The sequence below is a fragment of the Stenella coeruleoalba genome (genome assembly GCF_951394435.1).
Source record: "Stenella coeruleoalba genome assembly, chromosome: 7".
Classification (NCBI taxonomy): Eukaryota; Metazoa; Chordata; class Mammalia; order Artiodactyla; family Delphinidae; genus Stenella; species Stenella coeruleoalba.
The window spans coordinates 23,254,301-23,278,721 of record NC_137153.1 but is presented as its reverse complement, the minus strand read 5'-3'; the positions used below and the strand labels follow the sequence as shown (position 1 = coordinate 23,278,721).

Sequence of the window (24,421 nt, the reverse complement as noted above, 5' to 3'; positions counted from 1 at the left end):
CGCTGTCACAGCCCCAGTCTCTGTCCAACTCCTTTCCCTGTACAGAAGGGACAAAGAACCGTGTTGACTTCCCTAGGGTAAGGAACAGTTCCATCTGCCTGCCTGGGGTTCCAATATTTTACAAATGTTCGCAGAGCCCTGTGGGTTTTGCTCCATAAATACGCAAGAGAGCTTGACCAAAGGCAGACCCCAGGACCCCTGCTGGAGGAAAACTATATATGACACAAAGTTTTTCCAGCAGAACAAGTTCCAAACTCAGGGACCCTGGATCCCACTGGGTTCACACAGGCTGTGGGTGGAGTGGAGGAGGGCATTGAACACTGGACCTCTCTCATTACGCCGCACGGACCTCATAAATAGGGAGAATCAGGTGACAAGCCTGAAGGAGCATCAGGTGAGACAGACCCAGGGTGGCAGTGATATCTCAGGCACAAACGCCTGGGACTTGGATTTCATCTCACGCTGATGGTGCCTTACATTCTCATAGCTTAAGTGGGAAGAATCACCCCAGGAACTCCGAACTGTTAAGAGCAGAGTCCATTTGCCTGCTCTCTGAGAGGCAGCCATGATTTTGTGATTAAACACACAAATTTGGGAACCAGACAGCTGGGTTTCAAATCCCAGCTTCATCACTCACCAGCTGTGTGACCTTGGGCAAGTTGCTTAACCTATCTGTGCCTCAGTTTACTCATCTGTAAGACTGGGATAATAATGATTGTGAAAAGTAAATGGGTTAGTATTTCTAAAGCACTTAGAAGCGCCTGGCACATGTCACTGTGCTAAATAAAACAAAATAATCCGGCCAAGGCAGGGGATTGAAAAGATGAGGCATATCCAATAAATGTCTAGGAGGCTCAGATGTGTGGATTCTGTCTCATAGCTGACTCCTTGCCCCAAAGGCAGCAACTCCTGAGTGGGGCTGTACGGGAGGGAGTGCACGAAGGGTTAAACCCCCAAGTGAACAGAAAAACAAGTTCCATCTGGTCCCTGGGACAAAGCGACAGCCTGCAAAGCCCCCAGCCCGGGCTCCTGCTCAAAGGACACATTGCTTTTTAAAATTCCAACTTGTGGCTGCCTCGATCTATAAATCAACCAGTTCTCCACACCCTAGAGCTCGGAGCAGGATTCACAAATGGCAGCGAGACATTCGTGTTCCGAGAATAGGCATCTGAAAGTGCCTTTGCACTCGGGGTACCCAGCCCCCCCGGGCAGCTTCCTGAAAGGCCCTGGGGCTAGTGCTTCATCCCCGGCTCCCCTTCAGAGCAGGGATTGCTCTCCAGGGGGTAAAGAGAAGGCAGGCAAGACGGCACAGGGTCAAGGCTCAAACTGGAGCTGGGGTTTTCCTTAGATGCCTCACTTCAGCGAACTGTCTCCGGGACTCAGCTGTATCAGCTGTTTGCCCCGCCTCCCCACGCCACTGCTGGGACCCCGTCCTTAAGTGCCAGGCTGGGAGTGGTGAAAGGCTGATTGATTAGAACCATCAGCACTCCGCAAGGCACTGGGGGAACCCTTTCAGAGAAGCAGTGGGCTGCTTCTTGGTTCCCTAGCTGATCTGTGCATGGGGCAGCTTGTGCCCAGGCATTCCCCGGGGGACACAAGACCCCTCCATACGTGGAAGGGGAGAGGAGCCAGAATGAACCCCCGGGTCCTCCTGTGGGCCTTCGCCTGAGGCAGCGCCCGTCAGTTTTACCACCCGCCCTGGACGCATGCCCACGCCTGCCCTGATAACACTGAATCCAGCCCTCGCTCTAACCCTGCAGAGCAGGGAAGTAATTCACAAAAAGTTGGGCAATTGAAAGTTACAGTTTCCACAGCAACCAGCACTCAGACCATTTGGGTAGCTGAAGCCTTTTCCTCTTAGCATTCACTTTTTTCCTCTCCCCAAATAGCATTTTTTTCTGTTATTATTACAGTAATACACATTCACTGGAGAACATATGGAAATTACAGACAAGTGTAAAGGAGAAAATAAAAATTACCCTTAATCCCACCACTCGGAGCAATCCAATGTTAACATTTTGATGTATGCTTCATGCGTCTAGTTTTTTTTTTTTTTTTTTGCATGCATGCATAAAAAGATATAATTTTTGAAAATTGGGACTATAGTGAAATTACTGTTTTATCATTTGGTTTCTTTCACTTAAAAACATATTGTAAGACTTTCCAATAGCCTTAAATATTCCCTGAGAACATGATTTTTAATAGCTACATGGTATTTTTTCATATGGATAGAACATATTCTATTCAACCAATCTATTGTTGAGCTTTTTAGATGATTTTCCTTTTTTCTTTCACTATTTTCAATAACGCTACAATGAACATCCTTTTACATCAATTTGTGTGTGTCTCATTAATCAGATTAGAATAAATTCATAGAACTAAAATTATTGTTCAAACGCGATGAATATGTAAATAATTCTAATATGCATTATTAAATCCCCTCCAGAAAGGTTGGGGCAATTTATACGTCTTCCTGTAATGTATACTCTCCTTAAAAAAAAAAATCCAAAGTTCAAATTTGGTAGGTTTTAAATAAAGTCTATACCATTTAAAAAATTACATTTCTTTGAATTATAAATGGAATTAAGCTTTCCCCTCACTTTTTAAAAAAAAATTATTATTATTATTTTTTTTTGCGGTACGCGGGCCTCTTACTGTTGTGACCTCTCCTATTGCGGAACACAGGCTCCGGACGCGCGGGCTCAGCGGCCACGGCTCACGGGCCCAGCCGCTCCGCGGCATGTGGGATCTTCCCGGACCGGGGCACGAACCCGTGTCCCCTGCATCGGCAGGCGGACTCTCAACCACTGCGCCACCAGGGAAGCCCTCCCCTCACATTTTTAATGAACTTTCTTCTGTCTATAATCACCCATTAACATCCTTTGCCTCCTTTTTCTATGCGGTATTCATCTTCTTATTATTGATTTATAAGAGCTCTTTATGCATAAAGATAATAATCCTTTGTCATATTTATGGCACATATGTTCTCTCAGTTTGTCGTTGGATTTTTATTTTGTTTATGGCATTTTTTAAAGTGCAGAAGTTTCAAATATTGTTGTAACTCACATCCACCCTTCTTTTCCTTTATGACTTTATCTTTAGATTTTTATGCCCAGGCAGACCTTCTCTAACCTGAAATCCGATAAATATTTATCTGTATGTTGCTTTTCTAGCCATTTTATGGCTCTGTGGTTTTGATTTCACACTGACTGCTCTAAAACGCCTGGATTTCTTATACAGGTGTGGTTCTGCATTTTCTTGTCTAATGGTCCTGAGGCTGGAGTCTGCAGGGCCAGGTTAGAGATGGTTGCCAGGGAGATGCAGGAATTGACCTGCTGCTCCTGCCTTTCAGGAGATCTCAGCCTTGCAGGCACCTTTCCATGGAGTCTTGGTTTTTGCTAGTGAATGGGAGAAATGAACAGGGAGGAGGAAATAGCTGTTTCACGATTACACACTGAAAAAGGTACACCTCACGTGGCTTTGTTTCCCATCTGAGATGGGGAGGTGGAGGATGGGGGGTGCCAGATGCATGGAGAGCTGGCGAGCAGCTTCATCCTTAGCACGTTAGAAATCAAGGGAGTAGATTCCAACCTGAAATTAACCATCACTCTACTTGCAAGAACTAAAGGCAGTCTTGCTGGCATTGCATTTCACCAAATACCAGGTTTGCATGAAGAAGAGGTACAGGGGGTGGGGGTGGGGGAGAGGGAACCTGGGACTTCAGCTCCCCAGAGATGTGGACCTTCTCTTCAGTCCAATCACCCAAAGGGCCCCAAGAGTCAGTGAGTACCAGGCAGGATGCTGTGATCCCAAGCAGAGGGTGGTTAACTTTGGACGCCATCTGGGAAGATGCTGCTGCAGACTGCCCCCCCTCTGTCCAGCCTCAGGAGATAACTGCCTTCCTTCCATTGTCCCTATTTCAATTCAGCACCCAAAACTTTTTGCCAGGGCTGTTTGCCCACTTACTAAAGTCATCTCTGCATGTGCTGACAAGGCAAGGGATTTATTCATTCATTCCACAGGTTTACTAGGGTCTAGTCTCTGCATACCGCTGTGTCCAGCCATGGTGGTCTATTCCTTTCCAACGAGGGATAAAATATTTCCCTCCCATCTCCCGCTCTCTGTTATCTCTCCTTAAACCCCTAAAAACACCTCACAACCCTCTGCCTTGTATTCCATGTCTTCTAGTCACTGCCCTGCCTCAGCTTTCACGTTGCAGGATGCACTAGTCACCTGGGCGTTGGAGAAGATTATTATAACTACCACCACCACCATCACCATCATCCTTTACTGAATGCTTCCTGTGTTGGCACCGACAGCCTTTACATACGTGTCCTCTCGTAATCATCATTCAATAATCTTCATTCAACAAGTATTTATTAAGTGTCTACTATGTGGTAGAGACTGTTCTAGTGCTTGGGATACATCAGCAAATAAACCAAAGATTCTTGCCCCCACGGAGCTTATATCCAGCTGTGGGGTGGAGGCAGGAATAGGCAAAACAAACACATAAACATAATGACTAAAGAAACTGTGTGTAGCTTAGAAGGTGATAAATACGATGGAAAGAAGTAGAGAGGGATAAGGAGGCTCGGGGTACCAGGGCCGGGGTTGGGAAGGCCTCCTTGAGAAGATGACATTTAAGCAGAGCTGGAAGGAGGTGAGGATGTGCGCCATGACTATGTGAGGGGAGGACAGACTCCAGCAGAGGGAACCACCATGCAGAGGCCCTCAAGCATAGCTGCTGTGGTCAAGGAGGAGGGGCTTCCCTGGTGGCGCAGTGGTTAAGAATCCGCCTGCCAAGGCAGGGGACACAGGTTTGAGTCCTGGTCCGGGAAGATCCCACATGCCGCGGAGCAACTAAGCCCGCAAGCCACAACTACTGAGCCCGTGTGCCACAACTACTGAGACCGTGTGCCACAACTACTGAAGTCCACGCGCCGAGAGCCCATGCTTCACAACAAGAGAAGCCTGAGCACAGCAATGAAGAGCAGCCCCCACTCGCTGCAACTAGAGAAAGCCTGTGCGCAGCAATGAAGACCCAACGCAGCCGAAATTAAATAAATAAAAAAAATAAATTCATTAAAAAAAAAAAAAGGCAGATGGAATGCCAGGAGGCTGGAGCCAGTGAGCAAAGCAAAAATGACAGGATCGAGGTCAGAGGGGTGACAATGGGCCAGGTCATATGGGGTCTTGTAAGCCACTGTGAGCTCTTTGGCTCTCACTCTGGTGACCTAAGGAGAAATGGAAGGATTTTGAGCAGAGCAGTGAACTGATCTGAACTGGAGATGTAAAGGCTCGCTCTGGTTGCTCTGTTGAGGGTACGCTGGGCATTTGGGGCAGGTGTGGTGGGTCGGAGACCAGTTACGAGGCTGTTGCAATAATCCAGGTAGAAGGAGGTGGCTCTGGCCAGGGTGTTAACAGTGGAGGAGAGAAGTGGTCGGCCACCGGATAGATTCTGAAAGCGAAGACAAGAGCGTTCCCTGGCGGGTTGGATGTACGGTGGGAGAGAAGGAGCAGTCGCTGATGACGCCAGGATGTCTGGCCGACACAGCTGGGAGGCCGGGGCAGCGCTTCGCCGAGATGGGGAAGACGGCAGACGGTGCGGGTTTGTGGGAGGGTAGAGACTGGGCACTGGGGTTGGACGTGTTGCCTGTGAGCGTGTCCATCAGTCACCCCGGTGGCCATGTGAGTAGGACAGCATACATACAGATGACATTTACAGTCGTGACACTGGATGAGACCACAGAGGGGGAAAGTGTAGATAAAGATGACAAGAAGACCAAACCCTGAGGCCTGGGGTATCCTGCATGGAGAAGCTGGCAGGAGGAGAACCCAGCAGAGGGGACCAAGAAGTGAAGAACTAGAAACGGAGAAGGCAGATCTGGAGTGTGTGGGTCCCAGAAACCACGAGGAGGAGGAGACCAGCTAGACCAAATGCTGCTGATGGGCCAAGAAAGTTTAGGATTGGGACTTCCCTGGTGGCACAGTGGTGAAGAATCCGCCTGCCAATGCAGGGGACATGGGTTCGAGCCTCGGTCCGGGAAGATCCCACATGCCGCGGAGCAACTAAGCCCGTGCGCCACAACTACTGAGCCTGTGCTCTAGAGCCCGCGAGCCACAGCTACCGAAGCCCGTGTGCCTAGAGCCCGTGCACCACAACGAAGAGTAGCCCCCGCTTGCCGCAACTAGAGAAAGCCGGTGCGCAGCAACGAAAACCCAACGCAGCCAAAAATAAATAAATAAATAAATAGGGAAGCTTAGGATTGATGACGGATCGCTCATATTACCAGAAAGGGATCTTACACCCATTTTAAGGTGAGGAAAAGGAATCTCAGAGGGAAGAAGTAACTTGCTCAAGGTCACGGCGTTATGAGCAATCAACTAGGATGTAAGACAAGGTCTGTGCAAAGCCAGAGCCCTGGCTGCTTCTCATACCAGCCCTCGGGGCTCCGAGCATCTGTGAACCAGTGAGTCAGCTCCCACACCCAGCAGCTTCCAGTCCCGCCAGACTCTTCCTACTCTGCAGGTCAAGTCTGTAGGCAAGCAAAACGGGATGAACAGAGGGCCACCAACACAATTTAAAACAACTTTTTACTACCAGGTGGGATGTGAGGGGCATCCTCTGTGTGCAGGTCTGCCTCTGCCCTCCTCCTTGCCTTCTAAGCAGCTGTTTCACCCACCTCAGTAGGGGCCTGGCCCCTGAGGGCATTTCAAGTTCATGGCCCCTAGTCTAAGGAATTCCAGTCCAGGCATATTTGTATTTGAATAGAAGGGCATTTCCACAGCCAGCTGGCAAAGGATCGGTGAGCAAGGGGTGCAGAGGCGTGCACACTCAACCCAAGTCAGGGACCCTCTGTTTCTCCATTACCAGGCAGGTCTCCACCGTCCCACAGCCCTGGCCATCGCCTGCCTGTGCCCGAGACCCTGGCCACCCAGCCCGCTCACCCGGACGGGGCAGGATGACGGTTGCCTATCTCCCCCTGGTGTCGACTCTTGCAATTGCAGCTCCAGGAGGTAGAGGAGGCCATCGCCTTCCAACCAGCTGGGCCTGGAGAGCCACGCCTACCAGCCGGGCCTGGCCCTGCTCCCTCCTGGCCCTCTGGGCGTCGCCTGCCTCTAAGGGCGCGTCAAGGATCTCTGCATTCCCGACGTGGCCAGCAACTCAGGCCTGGGAATTAGAACGTCCGATGGATTCTCCTGACTTTACCTTGGATTAGTGGTACAGACCTGCAGGTGGGGAGGAAACGGGCCCTGATTTGTTCACACTTCTGCACGCCCTCCCCCCAATCCGTCCCTTTGCTAAGTCACTTGACATTGCTGGGTCTCCATCTGCCCATGAGGGCTGATGAACAAGAGGAACTCCACAACCCACTTCTTCCCTGTGTTGGTTTAGGAACTGGCTTCTTCCTGGACCTGGAGCCTGGCGGCAGTCGGGAAACAGTTCAGGCCATTTGGGGTGCACCCCAGGTTGCCCTCTACCGCTTAAGTGGCGGTGCTGTGGTATGGTCAGGGCACGAGCTTTGGAGCCCACACAGACCTGGGTTAAAATCCTGACTCTGCTGCTCATGAGCTATGGAATCTTTCTGGGCCTCAGTTTCCTGACCTGTAAAATGAAGGTAATCATTGCCACTGTGCTGGTAGTTGTAAGGTTTTAGTGCGATAATGTCCATAAAGCACTTAGCACACAGTCTGGCTGCGTGGAAGACGGTCAGTAAATGTCAAGACGGACTATATACTCGGGACCATCGGGATGGAGGGGGCATGGGAAAGAGCACGGTATAGGGGCCAGAGCGTCCGAGCTCTGGTCTCATCATTTAACATCTCTGTGTGTTAGAGCAAACCGATGTCCACAAGGTTGTGATGATACGCAAACGAGGCCTCGGGCTCCCCATCGTGGGCAGAGACCCCTGCCTGGCCCACCTCTCAGGACTGATCAGAGATAAGGACCTTCAGGACAGGGAAGGGGCTTTGAAAATTGTAACACATTCTTGTTACTGAGAGACAACCCTGCCCCCAGCACCCTGCACTTAGCTCCACATCGGAGCACGAATCTCATGCCCAAGGAGTTGCCTATTTTTCTTGCCTGTCTTTCAAGCATACAAAGGTCTCTGCCCGCAGGAAGTTTACCTTGCAGCTGGAGAGACAGACAAGAAAACAAGTGGTGAGAACGCTGAAATTGACACCACGGGCAGGCGTAGGTGGGTTCTGTCCACTCCTAAGCGTCCAGTTAAGAAAAGCAGAATTCCCAGGAGGGAAGTTAAGCCACAGGACAACTGGCCACTGGCTTGGGGAAAGATAGACAGCGTTACCAAACCTTGCACGGTGAAGAAGGTGCTAGAACCGGAGCCCCAGGTGGTAGCCTAGGCTATTAATCCCCAAAGCCTACATACTGTGTGATTCCAACTACATGACATTCTGGAATAGGCAGACAATAAAAAGGTCAGTGGTTACCAGGGGTTAGGGAAGAGGGTGGGATGAAGAGGCAGAGCACGGGGGATGTTTAGGGCAGTGAAAACACTCTATATGATGCTGTAATTGATACTTGTTGTTATACATTTGTCCAACCCATAGAATGTCCAATACCAAGAATGAACCCTAATGTAAACTATGGACGTTGGGTGATTATGATGTATCAGCGTAGGTTCATCAGTTGTAACAAAGGTACCACTCTGACGGGGGATGTTGAGAGTAGGCGAGGCTTTCTGGGGGAAGTCTCTGTAATTTCCACTCACTTTTGCTGTGAACCTAAAACTGCTCTAAAAAATAAAGTATTAAAAATGAAACAGACATATAATTTCCCTTGAGCTGTTGTTTCTGCATCTGTAAAGCAGAGACAACCACGCTCACTCTGCCAGTCCCATGTGGTCATGGTTAGCGGCCAGATGGGCTCTAAAAAAAGCTGCGTGCTGGCGGGGCGTCAGGAGTTCCCTGGTGATGGAGAGAGACCCTCAAAGTCCAGAAGGCATGACAACCGCCCCGCCGGCCCCCAGCCCTGGCCCCCAGGAGGGCTCAGACTGCAGTGGGTACCTTGGCCCAGCAGCTGCTCTGCCAGCAGAGGCCCTCCCCACCTCCTCCTCTCCCCCCTCACCCCCAAGTCCTCAAGTGTTAACAAACAATAAAGGACATTATTACTCATTTAAAATTCCTCACAGGCTTTCCCAGAACTCCAGCCAGAGGAGGCAAGAAGTCGCTGCAGGGCTTCCCTGGTGGCGCAGTGGTTAAGAATCCGCCTGCCAATGCAGGGGACGTGGGTTCGAGCCCTGGTCCGGGAAGATGCCGTATGCCGCGGAGCAACTAAGCCCATGAGCCACAACTAATGAGCTCGCGCACGGCATCTACTGAAGCCTGCGTGCTGTAGAGCCCGCGCTCCGCAACAAGAGAAGCCACCACAATGAGAAGCCCGCGCACCGCAACGAAGACCTAACACAGCCAACCAATCAATCAATCAAATTGTTAAAAAAAAAAAAAAAAGAAGTCGCTGCAGCATTCAAAGTTCAAGTGTTTGTTCCTCTAAACGGCTCCGACCGAGGCCAGGCAGCTACTTAAAATCCAAGAAGCCTCTGCTCACGTTCCCAGCAGACCGCCGGGGACAGACCCCAGTCATACGGCAATCCCCGCTCCACCCCTCCAAAACACACACCGGCTGAATGACCTTTTTTCTTTAAACCAGGATGCAAACCTGCTGGACTTGCCTTTCAGGCCCCATCTGCCCCCTCGGTGGAACAGCCCACAAAGTTTTTTCAAAGAAACATGATTTGATCTGAAAAACATCTGGAACCCATTTCCCCAGCACTGGACTGGAAGCTCTCAGCCGACATCACCGAACAATTACTGAACAAACGCCCTTTTCGCCTGTGCTCTGAGGAACATCCCTGCAGACTGGGAACAGGTGGCTTTATTGAAAGGTCTGGCCAGAGGTTCTGTAAACCCTGGAGCAGAGGGTATAACGACAGGAAAGGTGGCGGGGGATACAGAGGACTGGAACTGAACATCAAGGCCAGGAAGCTCCCTCACGAAGGCACCCGGGAGCAAAACATTAGCCACACAAGCGCTTCTCCCGTCATCCTCTCAACAATGACAGCGACTCGCATTCTCACCACTACGAGATGCCCTTCGTGGGCGGGGTGGGGATTTGTTTTTTGTGTGTGTCCCTGGCTCCTGTGACAGTGTCCGGTAGAGGGACAGGATCTGCACCAGGGAACGGATATATGCATGACACCCCAAGTCTGGACATCGGGGCCAATTCTCCAGGAGCTGGGGTAAATTTGAGAGGCAACATTTCGCAGGTGAAAGAGCAGCGAAACTGGAAGGCAGGAAACCTGCCATCTAGGGCTGGTTCTTCCACTCCCCAGCTTGGGTGAGCGTGACCTTGACCTTGGGCAGCGTCCCCCATCCTGTAGTTGTGGGGATAATCCCTACTTTGCCTAGCTCCCAACGTTGCTAGGAGGACTGTGAAATCCTGCATGGGAAGTTTCTCTATGGCCTCAAAATCTGTCTGCAAAGGCTAGAGGTGGTGATAAGCGTCGCTCCTCTCCTGCCTGGTCCTGTTGTGGCTGGAGGTGCTCCCATAACAGATGGTGGACTGGCCTGGGCTGGGGTGGGACACAGCTGGGTGATTTTAGCAGCCTTTGACCGAGCAGGAAGGTTAAAATGACATGGGAGCGGGCTCTCTTCCACGCATGCGTCCTTGCCTGGGTGCGGGGTGCTCTCCTCACCTGCCTTCCTGGCCTGGTTCCACCTGTCAGCCCCTGTCTCTGGTACCACCGCACTGGCTCCTTCCAGAGCCTCCAGAAGCCCAAACCCTTCTTCTGTGTCTTTTGCCCTTCAGACTACAAAGCAGCCTCTTATCATATGACAACCTGTACCATTTATTACGCTCCTGTCCACTGCCAGGCACTGGGTTACAGTTACACCTCATCAGTTCTTCCCTAAAGCCTCACTAGCACGTTGGTGAACCCCCGCCAGTAAACTCCTTACCGTGTCCTGACTTTACCTTTTTCCCAGGCTCACTGTCCTGAAACTCCTCTCCCCCTCGCTCGAGAGCAGCGCCAGGGAATTTGGCAAATCCGACGGCTCTTCCCCAGCCCAGCCCTGCAGCAGCCTCTCCCTTGCCTCTCTGACCTGACCTCTGTGGGCTGGCCGATTCTGGCCTCTCCGTATCTTCTCCCCAAGGAGCCTGGCTACCTTGAAGAATCCACCCCCCACCCCCAACCCCTGGATGCCAAAGCTAGGCCTCCAGCCCTGTCTTTTCTTCCCAGCATCAGACAGTTGATCCGCGTACTGGGTGCACGTAGGGGCCTCAGATTCAGGGATGCAAAGCTGCTTCCGCTGCCCGTGGTCCCTATAGATACAGGCCTTCTCCTGTGTCCCTTGCTTGGGGACAGCACCAGTATTAGGGAGAGTGCCCAATCACACCCTTCGTCCCGATTATTAACAGCACCTCCCTGTTCACTCTCAAAAACGTCGTTTCAGTGGATGAATTACATGCTCAGCTTAACCCTTAGCCACCCACCTGCCTGTCGCAGAAACCCAAGGGTCATCCCAACTCTCTCCTTCCCTGCAATTCCCGTTCCTCCACAGTCACCAAGCTCCATGGATTCGACCTCCTTTACACCCTCAAGCTCAGGCCCCGGTCCATGCCATTGCCCTTCTGTTTCAGCAGGTGCTCTCCCTGACTCCAGCCTCACCTTTCTTCCATCCTCCCACCTGCACCTCAGTGACCTACCCAAGTGACCTTCCTGAATTGCTAATCCGATCACATCCACCAGCCTAAAAATCGAACGGTGACGCCCCTTCCCCAGTCTGGCTTCACGATAAAATTCAGACTCCACGCCAGGGCCCATGAACCAGCATCTGTGGCCCCTCAGAGCATGGTCCTGCCCTCTCTGGAGCCTCATCCCACACCTGGCCAACCCTGCTCCCCTGTCTATCCCCTGCCGAGTCACCAGCACAGGTCAGCTTGGGGTCACCCCCTCCTGGAGGCCGCTCCTGGCCCTCGTGGTACCTGAGGTTCCTGTCCTGAAGCACTGACACCGCGTCCCCGCTATCCGTCCACCTGTCTGTCTCCCCACCTTAGACTTGGGAGCTCCGTGACGGTGCCCTTTATCTTTGAATCTCCAGCACTAAGAGGGTGCCTGTGTGTTCCATCTGTATTTGCTAGCGAATCATTTCACATCCCCAGCACCAAATTGCGCGCCGGCGGCTGTCCCAGGAGCAAATGCATTTAGCTGCCCCGGCACGTGTGCACGCTCCCTCTCGGCATCTTTTCCTGAACGAGCCGGGTGGGCCTGCCTCACCCGTCAGGGGCTGCTCTGACCAGAACTACCCCGCATGTCGGCACCCCGTGTCCTGCCTCTGCTAACTACTTCATGACGGCAGCAGCTCCCATTTTTCTCTCTGTGCGTAAAAAGAAGGATGGGAGGTGGGCCGGGGAGCTCCGAGGTCTCTTTCATCGAGGAGCGTCTGTGACCCTACCACACGTGGACGTCTCCACATTTCCAGGGCTCTAGAAGATTTGTGCCCAAACTTGTGTCTCTACCTTGGGCTGCCAAGGGCAGGGAGGTGGTCCCCAAAAGGCAGCCACAGAGATGCTGCAGGCCCAGGGTGACATGGGGACGTGCCTGCCCGGCCCGGGAGGAGGACACTCGGGGTCACCAGCTTTCTGGGGAGGAGAATAGGGCTGAGCCGAGTCTGACTGGAAAGCCAAGGGACCGCAGGAAGGACAGCTGTGGTCTGCGTTCCTTCCTTCTAATGCAATGCACGTTCCCCACGTAACGTCAATTTCTTCCCTTCAAAAGGATTCCAGCGGGTTAAATTCAAGGTGAAGACTAAGCCCCAGTTAAGAAGCTTCTGGAGGGCCTTTCAGTCTTCACTGGCTTGAGAAGGGATGCATTTCGAGACGTCTGCCTCTTAATGTTTGTCACAGCACCAGGGGAGGAAAGCTTCCTCTTACCTCAGCACCTCTCTCAGCCCTCAGCGGCTGTCGGCACCAGGACCATCCACATTGTCCTGCACTACTCTGCCTTCTTGGGAGCCCACCTGACTTCCTCTTCTCTCTCTGCTTCCTCCTATCCACCCCAGACCCCATCCACCCTGGCGGAGAAGAGACTAGTGCTGACCCGGCATTCTGCAGAGGCGCCAGGACACCCGGCAGCTTAAAGTGCAAACCACCGGGCTCACACACCTCAGAGCTCCCCCTCCAGAAGGCGTCCGTCCACCTGCCGTTCATGCACTCCTTCATTCATTCATTCGGCCACCTGGCCACCCAGTCAGCCAACGCGGGGTCTGCGATGCTGGTAGGGACTGTGGGTGGTTCAAAGAAATACAACACATGGTCTTGCTTTCCTAGAGCTTATAAACTGGTTGAGGCTATGGGAGATATGAATAAGCAATACAAGACAGAGGCAAGTAAACACTGGGTTTGGAGGGTAGGGGAAAAACGCTTGGAGAAAGAAGAGACGTGAGTGAGATGGGGGTGGGACCCAGAGGGAGGCAGTCAAGGAAGGCTTCTTGGAGGAGAGAGCATCTTGGTAGGGGCAGGGTATCCCAGAGTACAGGGTCCAAGTCTGGGGAAGTGGCCTGAGCAATGGTGTGCAGGAAGGAAGACCCCTGCTGGGCACAGAGACACTGTCCCCTGACCTCTGGGCCCCTCCTTCCAGGGCTTCGGGGCTTGCTCGGTGGGGGGGCTCCCTGAGCATGTCCACTGGCAGCTGCTGCTTTGGTGGCATTGTTTTAATCCCCTTTGAAGCGAGGCACTGTCTCCACATAGCCAGTCACCAACCTCTTGCTTTTTCCATCAGGCCCTGTCCCAGAGGAAATGCCTTCATTTTCGTCTCTGTTACTAAGGACTCAGGCTCCCCCGCCCCCACTTTTGAGGGGCCCTGCACCTTCTCTTGTTTTTCCTACCCAACATCCTTTCCCCCTGCACCTTGATTCTCCTTTGGGGGAACCATCCTCTTCTGCTCTCAGCCCTTGTAGATTAAGTGGGACTGCCCAGCATCACTGTTTGGGTCAGGGACGGTCATGTAATCCAAACAGGACAAGTCTTGGGACCTTTAATGGTTGGATGGGGCCAATCTATTGCCAGTGGGTTCATAAACTAGTAAAACATAACTCTGAAGATGATGAGGTCATCTTTGGCACCACAAGGAAAGAGTCTATTTACATAAAAAACGAGCACAGAAAAAAAGTAGAGAAAAGGGACAGATAGATTCCTGGTGACGTCGTTTGAGCACCTGGATCCAGCCATGCCTGAAGTATTCCCTGGAGCTTTCAGTTTGTGAACCAGTAACACCTTCCCTCTTTTTTGGCACAAGCCAGTTTGAGTTGATTTTTGTCACTTGCTACTAACAGTCTTGACTAAAGAAATACTTAACTTGACGAGCACATTACATGAAACGACACATGAATAGTCTCCAACATAAAAAGTAAGTACCACACGATAAATGGAAGCTTTTGATACTCTAGCTGAACCTGCCTTCTCAAAGGGCAGATTTCCATAAACTTTAGTTCTATAGCAGTAGAATACTACTTTTTCTTTCTTTCCACCACTCTGACCAAGCCGTCCTTTGTGAAGTCTCTGCCCTCCTTGGATTTCTTAACCTCAGCTCTGCATCCTTCATCAATCTCCCGATTTTCTCCCCTGCCCCACCTCTGAGCTGAGACAGGATAGGAGATTTCAGGATCTGGAGGGGGTGATATCTTCTCTGCGTTTTGTGTCCGTACCCCAGGACAATCAGTACCACCTAGACTGGATCAAATGCAAAAGCTTCCCAAACGGGCTTTAAACGTGCCCCTCCTAAGGGCACCAGGTACTCAGGAAAGTCTACACTGCCATCTAGTGGACATCTGTAGCAATAGCACATGGGATGGAGCTCTTGCCTTAGACTCCCTCTCGGGACAGTCACTGGACTGTGAAAGTATTTGGTCCAAACTCTTCACTCCTTAAGAACAAGTGAATTAAGGGTGAAGGTGAGAGTCTTGTCCCATGGGACGGCGTTATACTCTTCCCTAGAGGATTAGGCTCCTGCCCTGCTCCTGTCCTGAGTTACAATCACCGAGGCTTACGTTTCCTCTGCTTGTCCTGCCCGTCCAGGGGTGTGACCCAGCCCAAGGGTTTCCGGTGGGGAGGGCTGACGTGTGCGTGTGTGCACATGCATGTGCATGCGTGTGCATGTGTGCCAGGCTTGGGAGGATGGAGGGAGAGGACACCCAGAAGGCGTCTTCATGACTTGCTTTCTTAGCCTCCCAGAGGAAAGGATGTTTGTCACGGTGACAAACACAATAGCCTGTCAAAGGCTATTCATGTTCTTCATGTTCTCAGCCTCATAAATTGAGACATATCGCCACTTATTTGTTCCCTGATAGTGAAAGGCAGTTAAAGAAAGAAAAATCTCGGGAATTCCCTGGCAGTCCAGAGGTTAGGACTCAGCACTCTCACTGCTGGGGCCCCGGGTTTGATCCCTGGTCGGAGAAACAAGATCCTGCAAGCCCTGAGGTGCTGCCAGAGAAAAAAAAAAGAAGAAGAAAGAAAAATCTTCCCCTCTGCTTCCTAGTAGTCTGTGCAGCTCCCCACCCTAGAACCTGTTATCTAGGTATACCTGTGTTGACAGCCCCCAGGCTGGACCGACAGAAGGGAGGAGCCCTCTGTGGACTCTCCCTGCCACGGTGAACAGAGGGGACCAGGAGGCTGACCGCAGTGCGCATGTGGTCACATCCTGACCATGACCCTTCTGTCTCCACGCCTTTGTGTCCTGAGTCCTGGACACATCACAGTCCTTGTGCCTAGGTTGACACTGGCACCTCTGACTAAAACACGCAGACAAAGTCACCCTCCACCCCTGACACTCTGGGGGCTCAGCCTAGAGTCAAGGAAGAAAGAGACATTGACCAGGACACTGGAGCAGCTTCCCCAGCAGCTGCAGCCCCGTTTCCCACTCCCCAGCGCCCTTCCCCAGGTTTATCGCATCCCCAAGCCCAGGGAAGCTTCCAGAACAAGATGGTGCCAATCATTTCCCAGCAAAAGGAATAGTTATTGACAATTCTTAAAATGTTTCTATTTTTTATTTCCTACCCCTCGGGGCAAACTTCTGAGTAACTGTCATATTGCGATGCCCAAGAGTCAAGGGCACTGACCTCTGCTTGCTTAACCTATGTGAGAGGCGCTGCCCGTTAAGAGCCAGGTCCCTCCCCATTCAGATCGCTCTGAAAGCCCAGCCACTCTGCACCCTGAGAAGCAAGTCCCCACGAGCCCCTCTCTCCTCCTTCTCTCTGCCGACTCCAAAGCACACCCTGGCTGGTCGCCACGTTGACTGAGGAGCCAGGCTCAGGGGCCCAGGAGAGGGAGAGGCCCCGGCGGAGCGGCCCCTGAGCCCCACCAAAGCTCCCGCCCGCAGCCCTCCTACCCACCCCACCCTCCTCCAAGGCGGCGGGGCTGCTCTAAAGAAGGCACGTGCTTATGGCAACGGCCATCTGGTACCACCAAAGCCAACCCAGCTGGCTCTGCACGTGGCTTCATGTCACCCAGATGAGCAAACCCAGAGGGAACTCGAGACCCATGACCCTCCCATCCAGCCAGGCTGGCTCACTCACGTCCAAGGCCCCAGGGAACTTGACGATCGGCTCGGTCCAGTAGGTGATCTTCTGTCTGTAGTTGTTGCATTCCGGAACAACCATGCAGCCGAGGTTCCCCAACTCTGGGTAGAAAACCTTAAGGCCCCTATGGAGAGAGGGAGGTGGTTGGCCCGTGTCAGGATCTTAGGGGAGCCCGGGGTGCGTAAGGCTTCAGTCTGACCTGTGTAGCCTGAGTTACTTGACCACTTGTGCCTCAGTTTCTCTACCTGTAAAATGGGGACACTAATGATACCTATTTGTAGGGTCGCTAAGAGGAGTAAAATGGTGATTCGTGTTTACAACGGAGCCTGGCAGGTTATCAGGGGTCAGAAAGTACTCGTTACTGTCAGTGTTTACTTCTCAAAAAATATATACATCCAGAGGCAAACCTGGTCAGTGTCTTTAAAGTAGGACTGGGCGTATAAGAACAATATATTCACATTGCTTTTCTGGAATGTTCTTATTACATAAAGAAAGGTTTAGCCAGTTAGCACAGGCTTCTTCATGGGCACAGACTTCTCTGGCCCCTAACTAATCAAGACCCTCTCCACACCTGCAAATCCCACCAGTAATTAAATCACCCACTTCTTTGGGTGATGCATCGCCCCTACCCTAGGCTCTCAATCTGCCATTCACTGTGCTTTCAAAATGCAAATATCTCTCAGGGGGGAAAATATCTAGTCCCTAAGTCTGTGGTATGCATCCATTTATCTACTTTCTCCCTGAGAAGCTCTGAACTGCACAAGTGCCCTGAGAACTGGGCTTGCCGTGCAGGCTGATCCCACACCTTCACCAGGGTTAGACTTAAGGGCTCACTTGTATTTGAAACTCAGGGATGGAAACCAGGCTTTCAAACAGATACAGGAAAAACACCTCTGTGTCAACTTTTTTTTTTTTTTTTTTGCTTGCCCTTCTTCCCTATCCTACTGTCACGTTTTATCACCAAGGCCTGGGGTCATTTGGTTAAGATGATTCACTCAGCCTTTCCAAAAGCCCAGCATGGCAGACCAGCTCCACAGTGGTCACCCGGAGCTGGCCACGTTTCCTGCTGGGGGTGATGCCTGAAGGGCACCCCTGAGAATGTCACTGGGGGAGTAGATCTGGAGGGGAGCTCCCGAGGTCAGGACCCGGGAGAAGTACAGGGATCACTTCCCGCTGGAGAGTCCCACATTCCCCCTCCCACCATCCCACCCCTTCCAGTGGATCCTGAGGTCCTGCCTTGGGCAGAGGTAGCCCAAGTCTGCAGACACAGGATGCCTCCTCAGACCGGCACCCCCAAGGCCAGGACTCAGGCCCCTTGAAGCAGGACTATTCACTGAAGCCAGTTTAACTCCTTGCAAGTTTACAGTAGTGCCTTTCCAATGGCATAGTTTTAATAGCTTTTAAAGAAGTTTTAGAGGATGGATTTTCATTTCTCATCACGGCAGCATTTTAAGGAATTTTTGGGTTGTTTCTGCCACAGTTCCCTGCCACTGCAGCTATCAAGATCCGAGGCTCAGAGAGGGGACCCTCTACTGGCAGAGAGATGGAGATTCAGCCCACAGCCCGGAACTGGGAGAGACAAGGGGTGGGGAGAAGGGAAACTGAGGACCAGAGGGGGCCTTCCCCAGGGAACAAAAGTGCCTCCTCTTTTGATCCCAGTAGAACTGCTGCAAATGTTAAAACAGTTAAGCAAAATCACCGAGTTGACATTTGGTGAGTGGGCCTAAAGCCCCAGAGAGTGCCTTCACAGGGTACATGCCAGGGGACCAGGAGTGAGGTCTGTCCCCCCCAGGTCCCCGTCATACCCACGGAGCGCTGCCTGCCCAGGGATGGAAGCCCACATGTTGCCTGCAAGTCACATCCTTCAGATGAGACTGCAGCCCCAGACAACAGCTGGACTGCAGGCTCCTGAGAGCCTGGGCCAGAGGTGCCCAGCTGGGCCATGCGCAGAGAAACCGAGGCGATAAACGTGTGCTGCTGCTAGGTTTGGGGTATTGTGCCGTAGGCAATAGAGAAGGGCTGCATGGTCTCGTCTGCACTTCCCTGGGACTGGATGGTCACAGAAGTCCCTTCAGCATTGTAAGAACCAGATCAGGTATGAAAAAAGCTCCGAATCCCACCTGCCCCAAAGCGAGGGAGACCAAAAGGCCCATGGAGGGAAGGTAGCCTTCACAGAGGCGCCTGGGGGCTCGGGGGGCAACCCACCCTCTGCTGCATGGTTCTCAGTGTGGGTCTGTCTCCAACTGACTCTTCTCGAAAGCGGGGGCCCAGAACAAAGCCCCTAAGGAGGAACTGAAGGATGGGAGGTGGATGCCCAGAGAGGAAAGAGCAGCGGGTGAAGGCGGGGGGCATGACATCTGTGTCCAAACAGCTGAAGGACCCTCCAGAGACTAGACTTGTTCTGTGCAGTGGCTGGGGGCAAAACTAGTTAGAATGGGGTGAAGTGAAAGAAAGGCAGCCCCCGCCTTGACATAAAGGTGTTCCCTCTGAGGGGGAAGCTTTTCAGCACAGAAGAGAGGGCTTTGGGAGGCAGGTCCTGGTCCCTGGGAGAGTCCACTGAGGCCACCAGTGCGGAGGCAGCAGGGAGAGGTCAGGGTTGGACGACTATGGTTCTTTCACTTCTGAGACCGAGCCTAGGGTTCTGACTCTCCGAGTTTTTGCCAGTCTAGTCTGGCTTTCTCAGGAGTGGGTTAGGTATTATTCTGGGAGAACTTTTCTCTTAACAATGTTTCCCCACTGCTTGTCACAGCACAAAAAATTCCTCCCTTATAGATTAATACCTTTAGGTATCGAGTCCTAACTTCAAGAATTCCCTATTAGACTCTAACAATACCCGTGAAAGGAGGTGCTTTTCTGGGGGCAGGCTCTCGGTGGAGTCAGAAGCCTGCGCTGAGCAGGGCTCTTGGGGAGGGGGCTCCAGCATACTGATCTCTCCTCTGGGGTCTGACATGTCCTTGATGTGTTCTCATTCAGTGGTGACCTTTTACAAACAAAAGCTTCCCTCGTGCAATGACGATTTACAATCAAAAGCCATCGTCCTAGCATGCAGGCTTAGTGCTGTAAGTCCATGTTTCTCAAACTGGGGATCTGCTGGTGTCTTCTAAGAAGTCCTGAGAATGACTCCTGCAATGGACTGAAAAATCATTATGTTGAAATCCCAGCCCCCCGTGAGATGGAATTAGGAAGTGGGGCCATTGGGAGGTGCTTAGGTCATGAGGGTGGAACCCTCATGAATGGGATTAGCACCCTTATAAAAGAGTCCCCAGAGAGCTCTCTCACCCCTTCCACTCTGTGGGAAACAGCAAGAAGATGGCCATCTATGAGTCAGGAAGCAGGTTCTCACCGGACACAGAATCTGCTGGTAACTTGATCTTGGACTTCTCAACCTCCAGAGCGCTGGGAAATAATTTTTTGTCCTTCATAAGCCACCCAGTCTGTGGCATTGTGTTATGGCAGCCCAGATAGACTGAGAGAGCTCCCCTTTCCTTGAGATGCTCTGGAAGGCCAGCAGCTAAAGGTGGGTGGGGAAAGAGCATGCGTGTAGTCAGACGAGGGGGGCTGAATCCTAGCTCTGCCACTTGTCAGGTGTGTGAGCACTGTGGGCAAGATATTTAATCTCTGGGGATTCCTCATCTTCAAAATGGGGATGATAACACCTACTTGGTGGGTTATGTTAACAATGAAATAAGTCAAAGATTTAAAATCACCAGCAGAACTCCCGGCAGGTAGCAGGTGCCCCAGAGCTCCCGCATGTGCCACAGTACACAGGCCACCGGGGTGCGAGTGTGTGGGTGTCTGCAGGGCCGAGCCTGGGGCAGTTGGGGTGCAAGCTGGTCTCCTCCAGTGACCGTACACATGTGATCACGTTCTACGTGTCCCACAGTGAACATACAGAGGCGCTCTGTATGGGGCTGTGATCATAGCCCGGCCTGGCCTTGCCCTGGGCCTGCTGTCATCCCCAGCTTGCGGGGCTTGACTTGCCTGCCAGAGGGAAAGGCCTGTCCACCCGCGGGAAGGTCCCACTCAGCAGAGCACCCAGAGCATGGGTGCCCACATGGCAGGAGCAGCCGTTCCCTCCTGCCCCACACAAAACTGCACCCAGGACTGTTTCACCAGAGTTAAAAAATGTATTGATAGGAACAAAATCAGTGTCTATTTTTTTTGGGGGGGGAGAATTCAACTATCTAACTTTTTTTTTTGTGTGTGTGTGGTACACGGGCCTCTCACTGTTGCGGCCTATCCCATTTCGGAGCACAGGCTCCGGATGCGCAGGCTCAGCGGCCATGGCTCACGGGCCCAGCCGCTCCGCAGCATGTGGGACCTTCCCAGACTGGGGCACGAACCCGCGTCCCCTGCATCAGCAGGCGGACTCTCAACCACTGCGCCACCAGGGAAGCCCTATCTAACTTTTTAAGGGAAAACATTTTTCTTTCTAAAAGTCATGTCTGTAAGAATTCAAATGTACTCAAGGAGACAGAGTAAGAAGTGAGAGTCCTTGAGCCGCTCTGACCTCTGATGGCCTCAGTGGGATGCCAGTGTCCTCGGCCACCAGGCTGGCAGAGGGTGTTGGCAGCAACGTGGCCTGGGCAGCCCTCAGGATGGCCCACGGCTCCAGGACAATGAAGACTGGCTTTTCTGACCCACAGTGGGTGAGGAGAGAGCTGACTTCTGACGCAGAGGAGGAGAAGCTTGCACCGTTGGAAGGAACACAGCCAGCCTCCCACGCCCAGCCTCTTCTTTGAACGACGTCCAGTGGCCACACTCCTGCCTGTCCTGACATTCCCGGGGCCTTGTTAGAGAAAAGCAAACAACCACCTCTCACGGGGAGGGTACCATCACACACCGTGTGTCAAATGCCACTTTTCTTTAAAATGCCACTTTGTTGGGGGGAAGGAGCCTTCAAGGCTGTAGGCAGGGATGGTCTCTCTTGGGCTCCCAGCAGGGAGGGTGAGGCCAGCCCCACAGGGCCCCTCCGGTGTGGAGGCCCCAGGGGGAGCCGGCCAGGTCCGTGTGCCCTCCCGATCCTGGAAGAACTGCCATCTGGACGGACGGCCCGGGCCCGTCTCAAAGTCCTTCCCTGGGTGTTGTCCTCCAGCCGGGTGGCCCCAGAGCTGACTCATGCTCTGCCTGTCCACAGAGGCCGCCTTGTGAGGCAGTGGCCCTCGGTTCCCGGAGCCCTCCTCCCTCTGCCCTCTGGGGTAGGGGGGCCGCCCAGCCTTACTTGCAGAGGACAGCGTCGTTGTCAGGCAGGGCTTCGTACACGCACGGGTCCTTGTCCCCCTCGTCTCCGGTGGCCATCATCGTGAGGCCCAGGAGCAGGGCTGCCACGGCCAGCCTCATGGTCCAGCTCTTGGGCACCTGGAATGGAAGGAGCCCGTAGTGCTGCTGGCCCTCTGCAGGGGGCGCCCTTCCCACTCTGCAGCCCCCAACCCTGGGGGCCCACCTGGTGGGACAGAGCCCTCTGCTCAGCAGGGAGAAAGGTGGGCGCAGCCTGGGCTCCGGCAGCTAATCCGCCACCGGACACAAGTATCTTGGGCGGCCCTGGGCCTCCTCCCAGCTGGACTCAACTGACAGTCGTGGCCGAGGCCCCGCCTCCACGAGAGCAGGGCCGTGCCGTCACTCTGTCCTGCTGCCAGGGCACAGAGCAGGCTGCAGAGCAGGAGGGTTTACACAAGCCTCCTGCGAGGCCCTCGTCCTGCACACACACCACACACACACCCAAGTTGCCCCGTGCGCGGTCAGTTGGCTGAGGGCCAGCCCGCTCCTTTGGCTTTAAGGCAAACCCTGGGAGGCTGGTGACCCCCGGCTTCCGGTTCTGGGGGTGCTGATGAGGGCCCCAACTTGCTGGGTTTTCTAGGAGCAGGAGTGAGACTGGGCTGTGCCCCTTGCACAGCTCTGCTTCTCCCACCCACAGCTCCTCTGCCACCTGTCTTGACAACCTTGGGGCTGTCGGACGGTGGCCGTGGTTGGACGCGGTGACCCCGTGTAGGAAGGGCTGCTGCACGAGGGGTAGAGCCGCCGGGCCCCGGGCCAGCTCCGGAGGGCCAGCTGAGGACAGAAGGGCGCGTCCCGCTACAGCTTGCCGTGGTGCTGAACTCAGCACTCTCCCAAAATAATAGTCCCTGGAGAAGAAGGCCAGCAGGGCTGCTCGGGAAGGGGGCCGCGTGCACAGCGCTGTGCTGGGAGGAGGGGGTGCACCCCGAACCAGTTGGCTGGGACCGCAGGGCGGCCTGCATTCCCTACGGAACAGGCCAGCAGGAGGCAGGAGTGTGTGGAGCTCTGACTGGATCCAGAGCGGGTGGGAGTGGGCGCGATGGGGGGAGATCAAAGACGGTTCTCCCACCTTGGGGGGATGGATGGGGGGGACTGAGGACTCCTGGGTTCTGCTCTGAGCTCCTACACAGGGCTGGAGGGCCCCATGCCTCTCTAGAACACACCACATTCATCCTTCAAAAACAAGTGATCCCGTTGCCCTTGCGCTTGGCTAAGGAAGATGAGATCGTAGCTCTGCAGTCTATGCAGCTAGATCTTTAGAGAAACCGTTTTCAGCTGAGTTTGCTTTCCGCTTGAATTCCTGCTTCCAGGATCCCAACTTCCAGCAAAAAGCCTTTCCTTGAGGTTACAAATGAAACACATTTCTCAATAATCAGACTCCCTGAAGTATGACTAGGGCTCCTCCATAGACCCTTCCCAAGATCTCCCCTACTGGAGAGTGTCTCCTAGCAGCCTCCCCACAAGACGGTTGTGAAAATAAAATGAAATGAATTATGTAAGGCACTTAGTAAGGTGCCTGGCACATAGAGAATGCTTAATAATTAATGGATAGTGTAAATATTCTTCCACAGATCCATCCATCCCTTCATTCATTCCCACACAATCCATCTCACCAGCAGGTAGGAGCACCTCCTATGTGCTGAGCCCTGGGCTGGTCCCCAGGCATGGGCTGACCATGGTCCCTGTCCTCATGGAGCTCACAGGACAGCTGGAGCCAGAGGGTGATGGTGCCAGAATGGTCATCCAAGGCCAAGAGACTCCCGTCTTCAAAGTGGCAGCCACTAGAGATGCCAGAACTTTCATGGGTGCCAACAGCTCTTAGCCCCAGTGACGAATGGCTGTCGGGAGGTGGGGGCCAGTCCACGGTGCAGGCTTGTTCCTGTGGAGCCCACTCACGTCAGCAATTCCTCCCTACTCAGTGAGCACCAGGCTTTTAGTACTGAATCCTCATGATGATGATTTTCTGAGGTAGGTACTCTTATGATCCCATTTTACAGAGGGGAAGACTGAGGCACAGAGAGGTTAGCTGACCTGGGTCACATGGGTAGTAAGTGGCCAACCTGGGATTTGAACCCTCGCTGGCTGACTCCATGCTCCTTAACCATTTTGCTCTACTGCCCCCTCTTGCAGCTCCACTGTGCCTCCGCTTACTCCCCCTCTATGCCCTTTGTTCTTGGAATAAAGTCCCAAATCCTCCAGGTGTCCCACAATGCCCTGCAAGATCTGGCTCTTCCTGCCTCTCTAGCCACGTCTCTCTACTCTCCGCCTGTCCTCAAACTATTTCCTGCCCCAGGGCCTTCCTATGCTCCGCCCTCACTTCCCAGTCCATCCTGGGGGATCCCGAAGGGTCATTTCTACAGAGAAACTTGCTCTGACACCGAGACTCCGTTAGATTCCCGTTATGCAGAATCAGAGCAATTTACTCCTTTTCTTATTGTTCTTATATGTTTGTAAAATAGTTTTGTAGTTATTTACTTAGTGATTTGCTTATAGTCTCCCCATCCCCCAGCCTACAAGCTTCTCAGAGGCAGTACCTAGTCTGTGTCTAGCT

At 52.9% G+C, this 24,421-nt stretch overlaps 1 protein-coding gene across 2 annotated transcripts in view; it reads right to left on the bottom strand.

Moving 5' to 3' along the window:
* PEBP4 (phosphatidylethanolamine binding protein 4) overlaps window positions 1-23,520 on the bottom strand; it is a 214,987-nt gene extending 191,467 nt beyond the window's left edge. Inside the window, exons 1-3 of one of the 2 annotated variants that reach the window (XM_079925626.1) lie at window positions 23,484-23,520; window positions 21,818-21,954; window positions 16,594-16,720 (exon numbers count right to left, since the gene is read on the bottom strand). In XM_079925626.1, coding sequence (XP_079781752.1) covers window positions 16,594-16,720; window positions 21,818-21,936 — 246 coding nt within the window. In that variant the 5' untranslated portion in view covers window positions 21,937-21,954; window positions 23,484-23,520. Of the gene's footprint in view, window positions 1-16,593; window positions 16,721-21,817; window positions 21,955-22,039; window positions 22,181-23,483 lie in introns of those variants that run through there. The other variant, XM_079925627.1, reaches the window with a different exon arrangement.
* Between the last annotated feature and the right edge of the window lie 901 nt (window positions 23,521-24,421).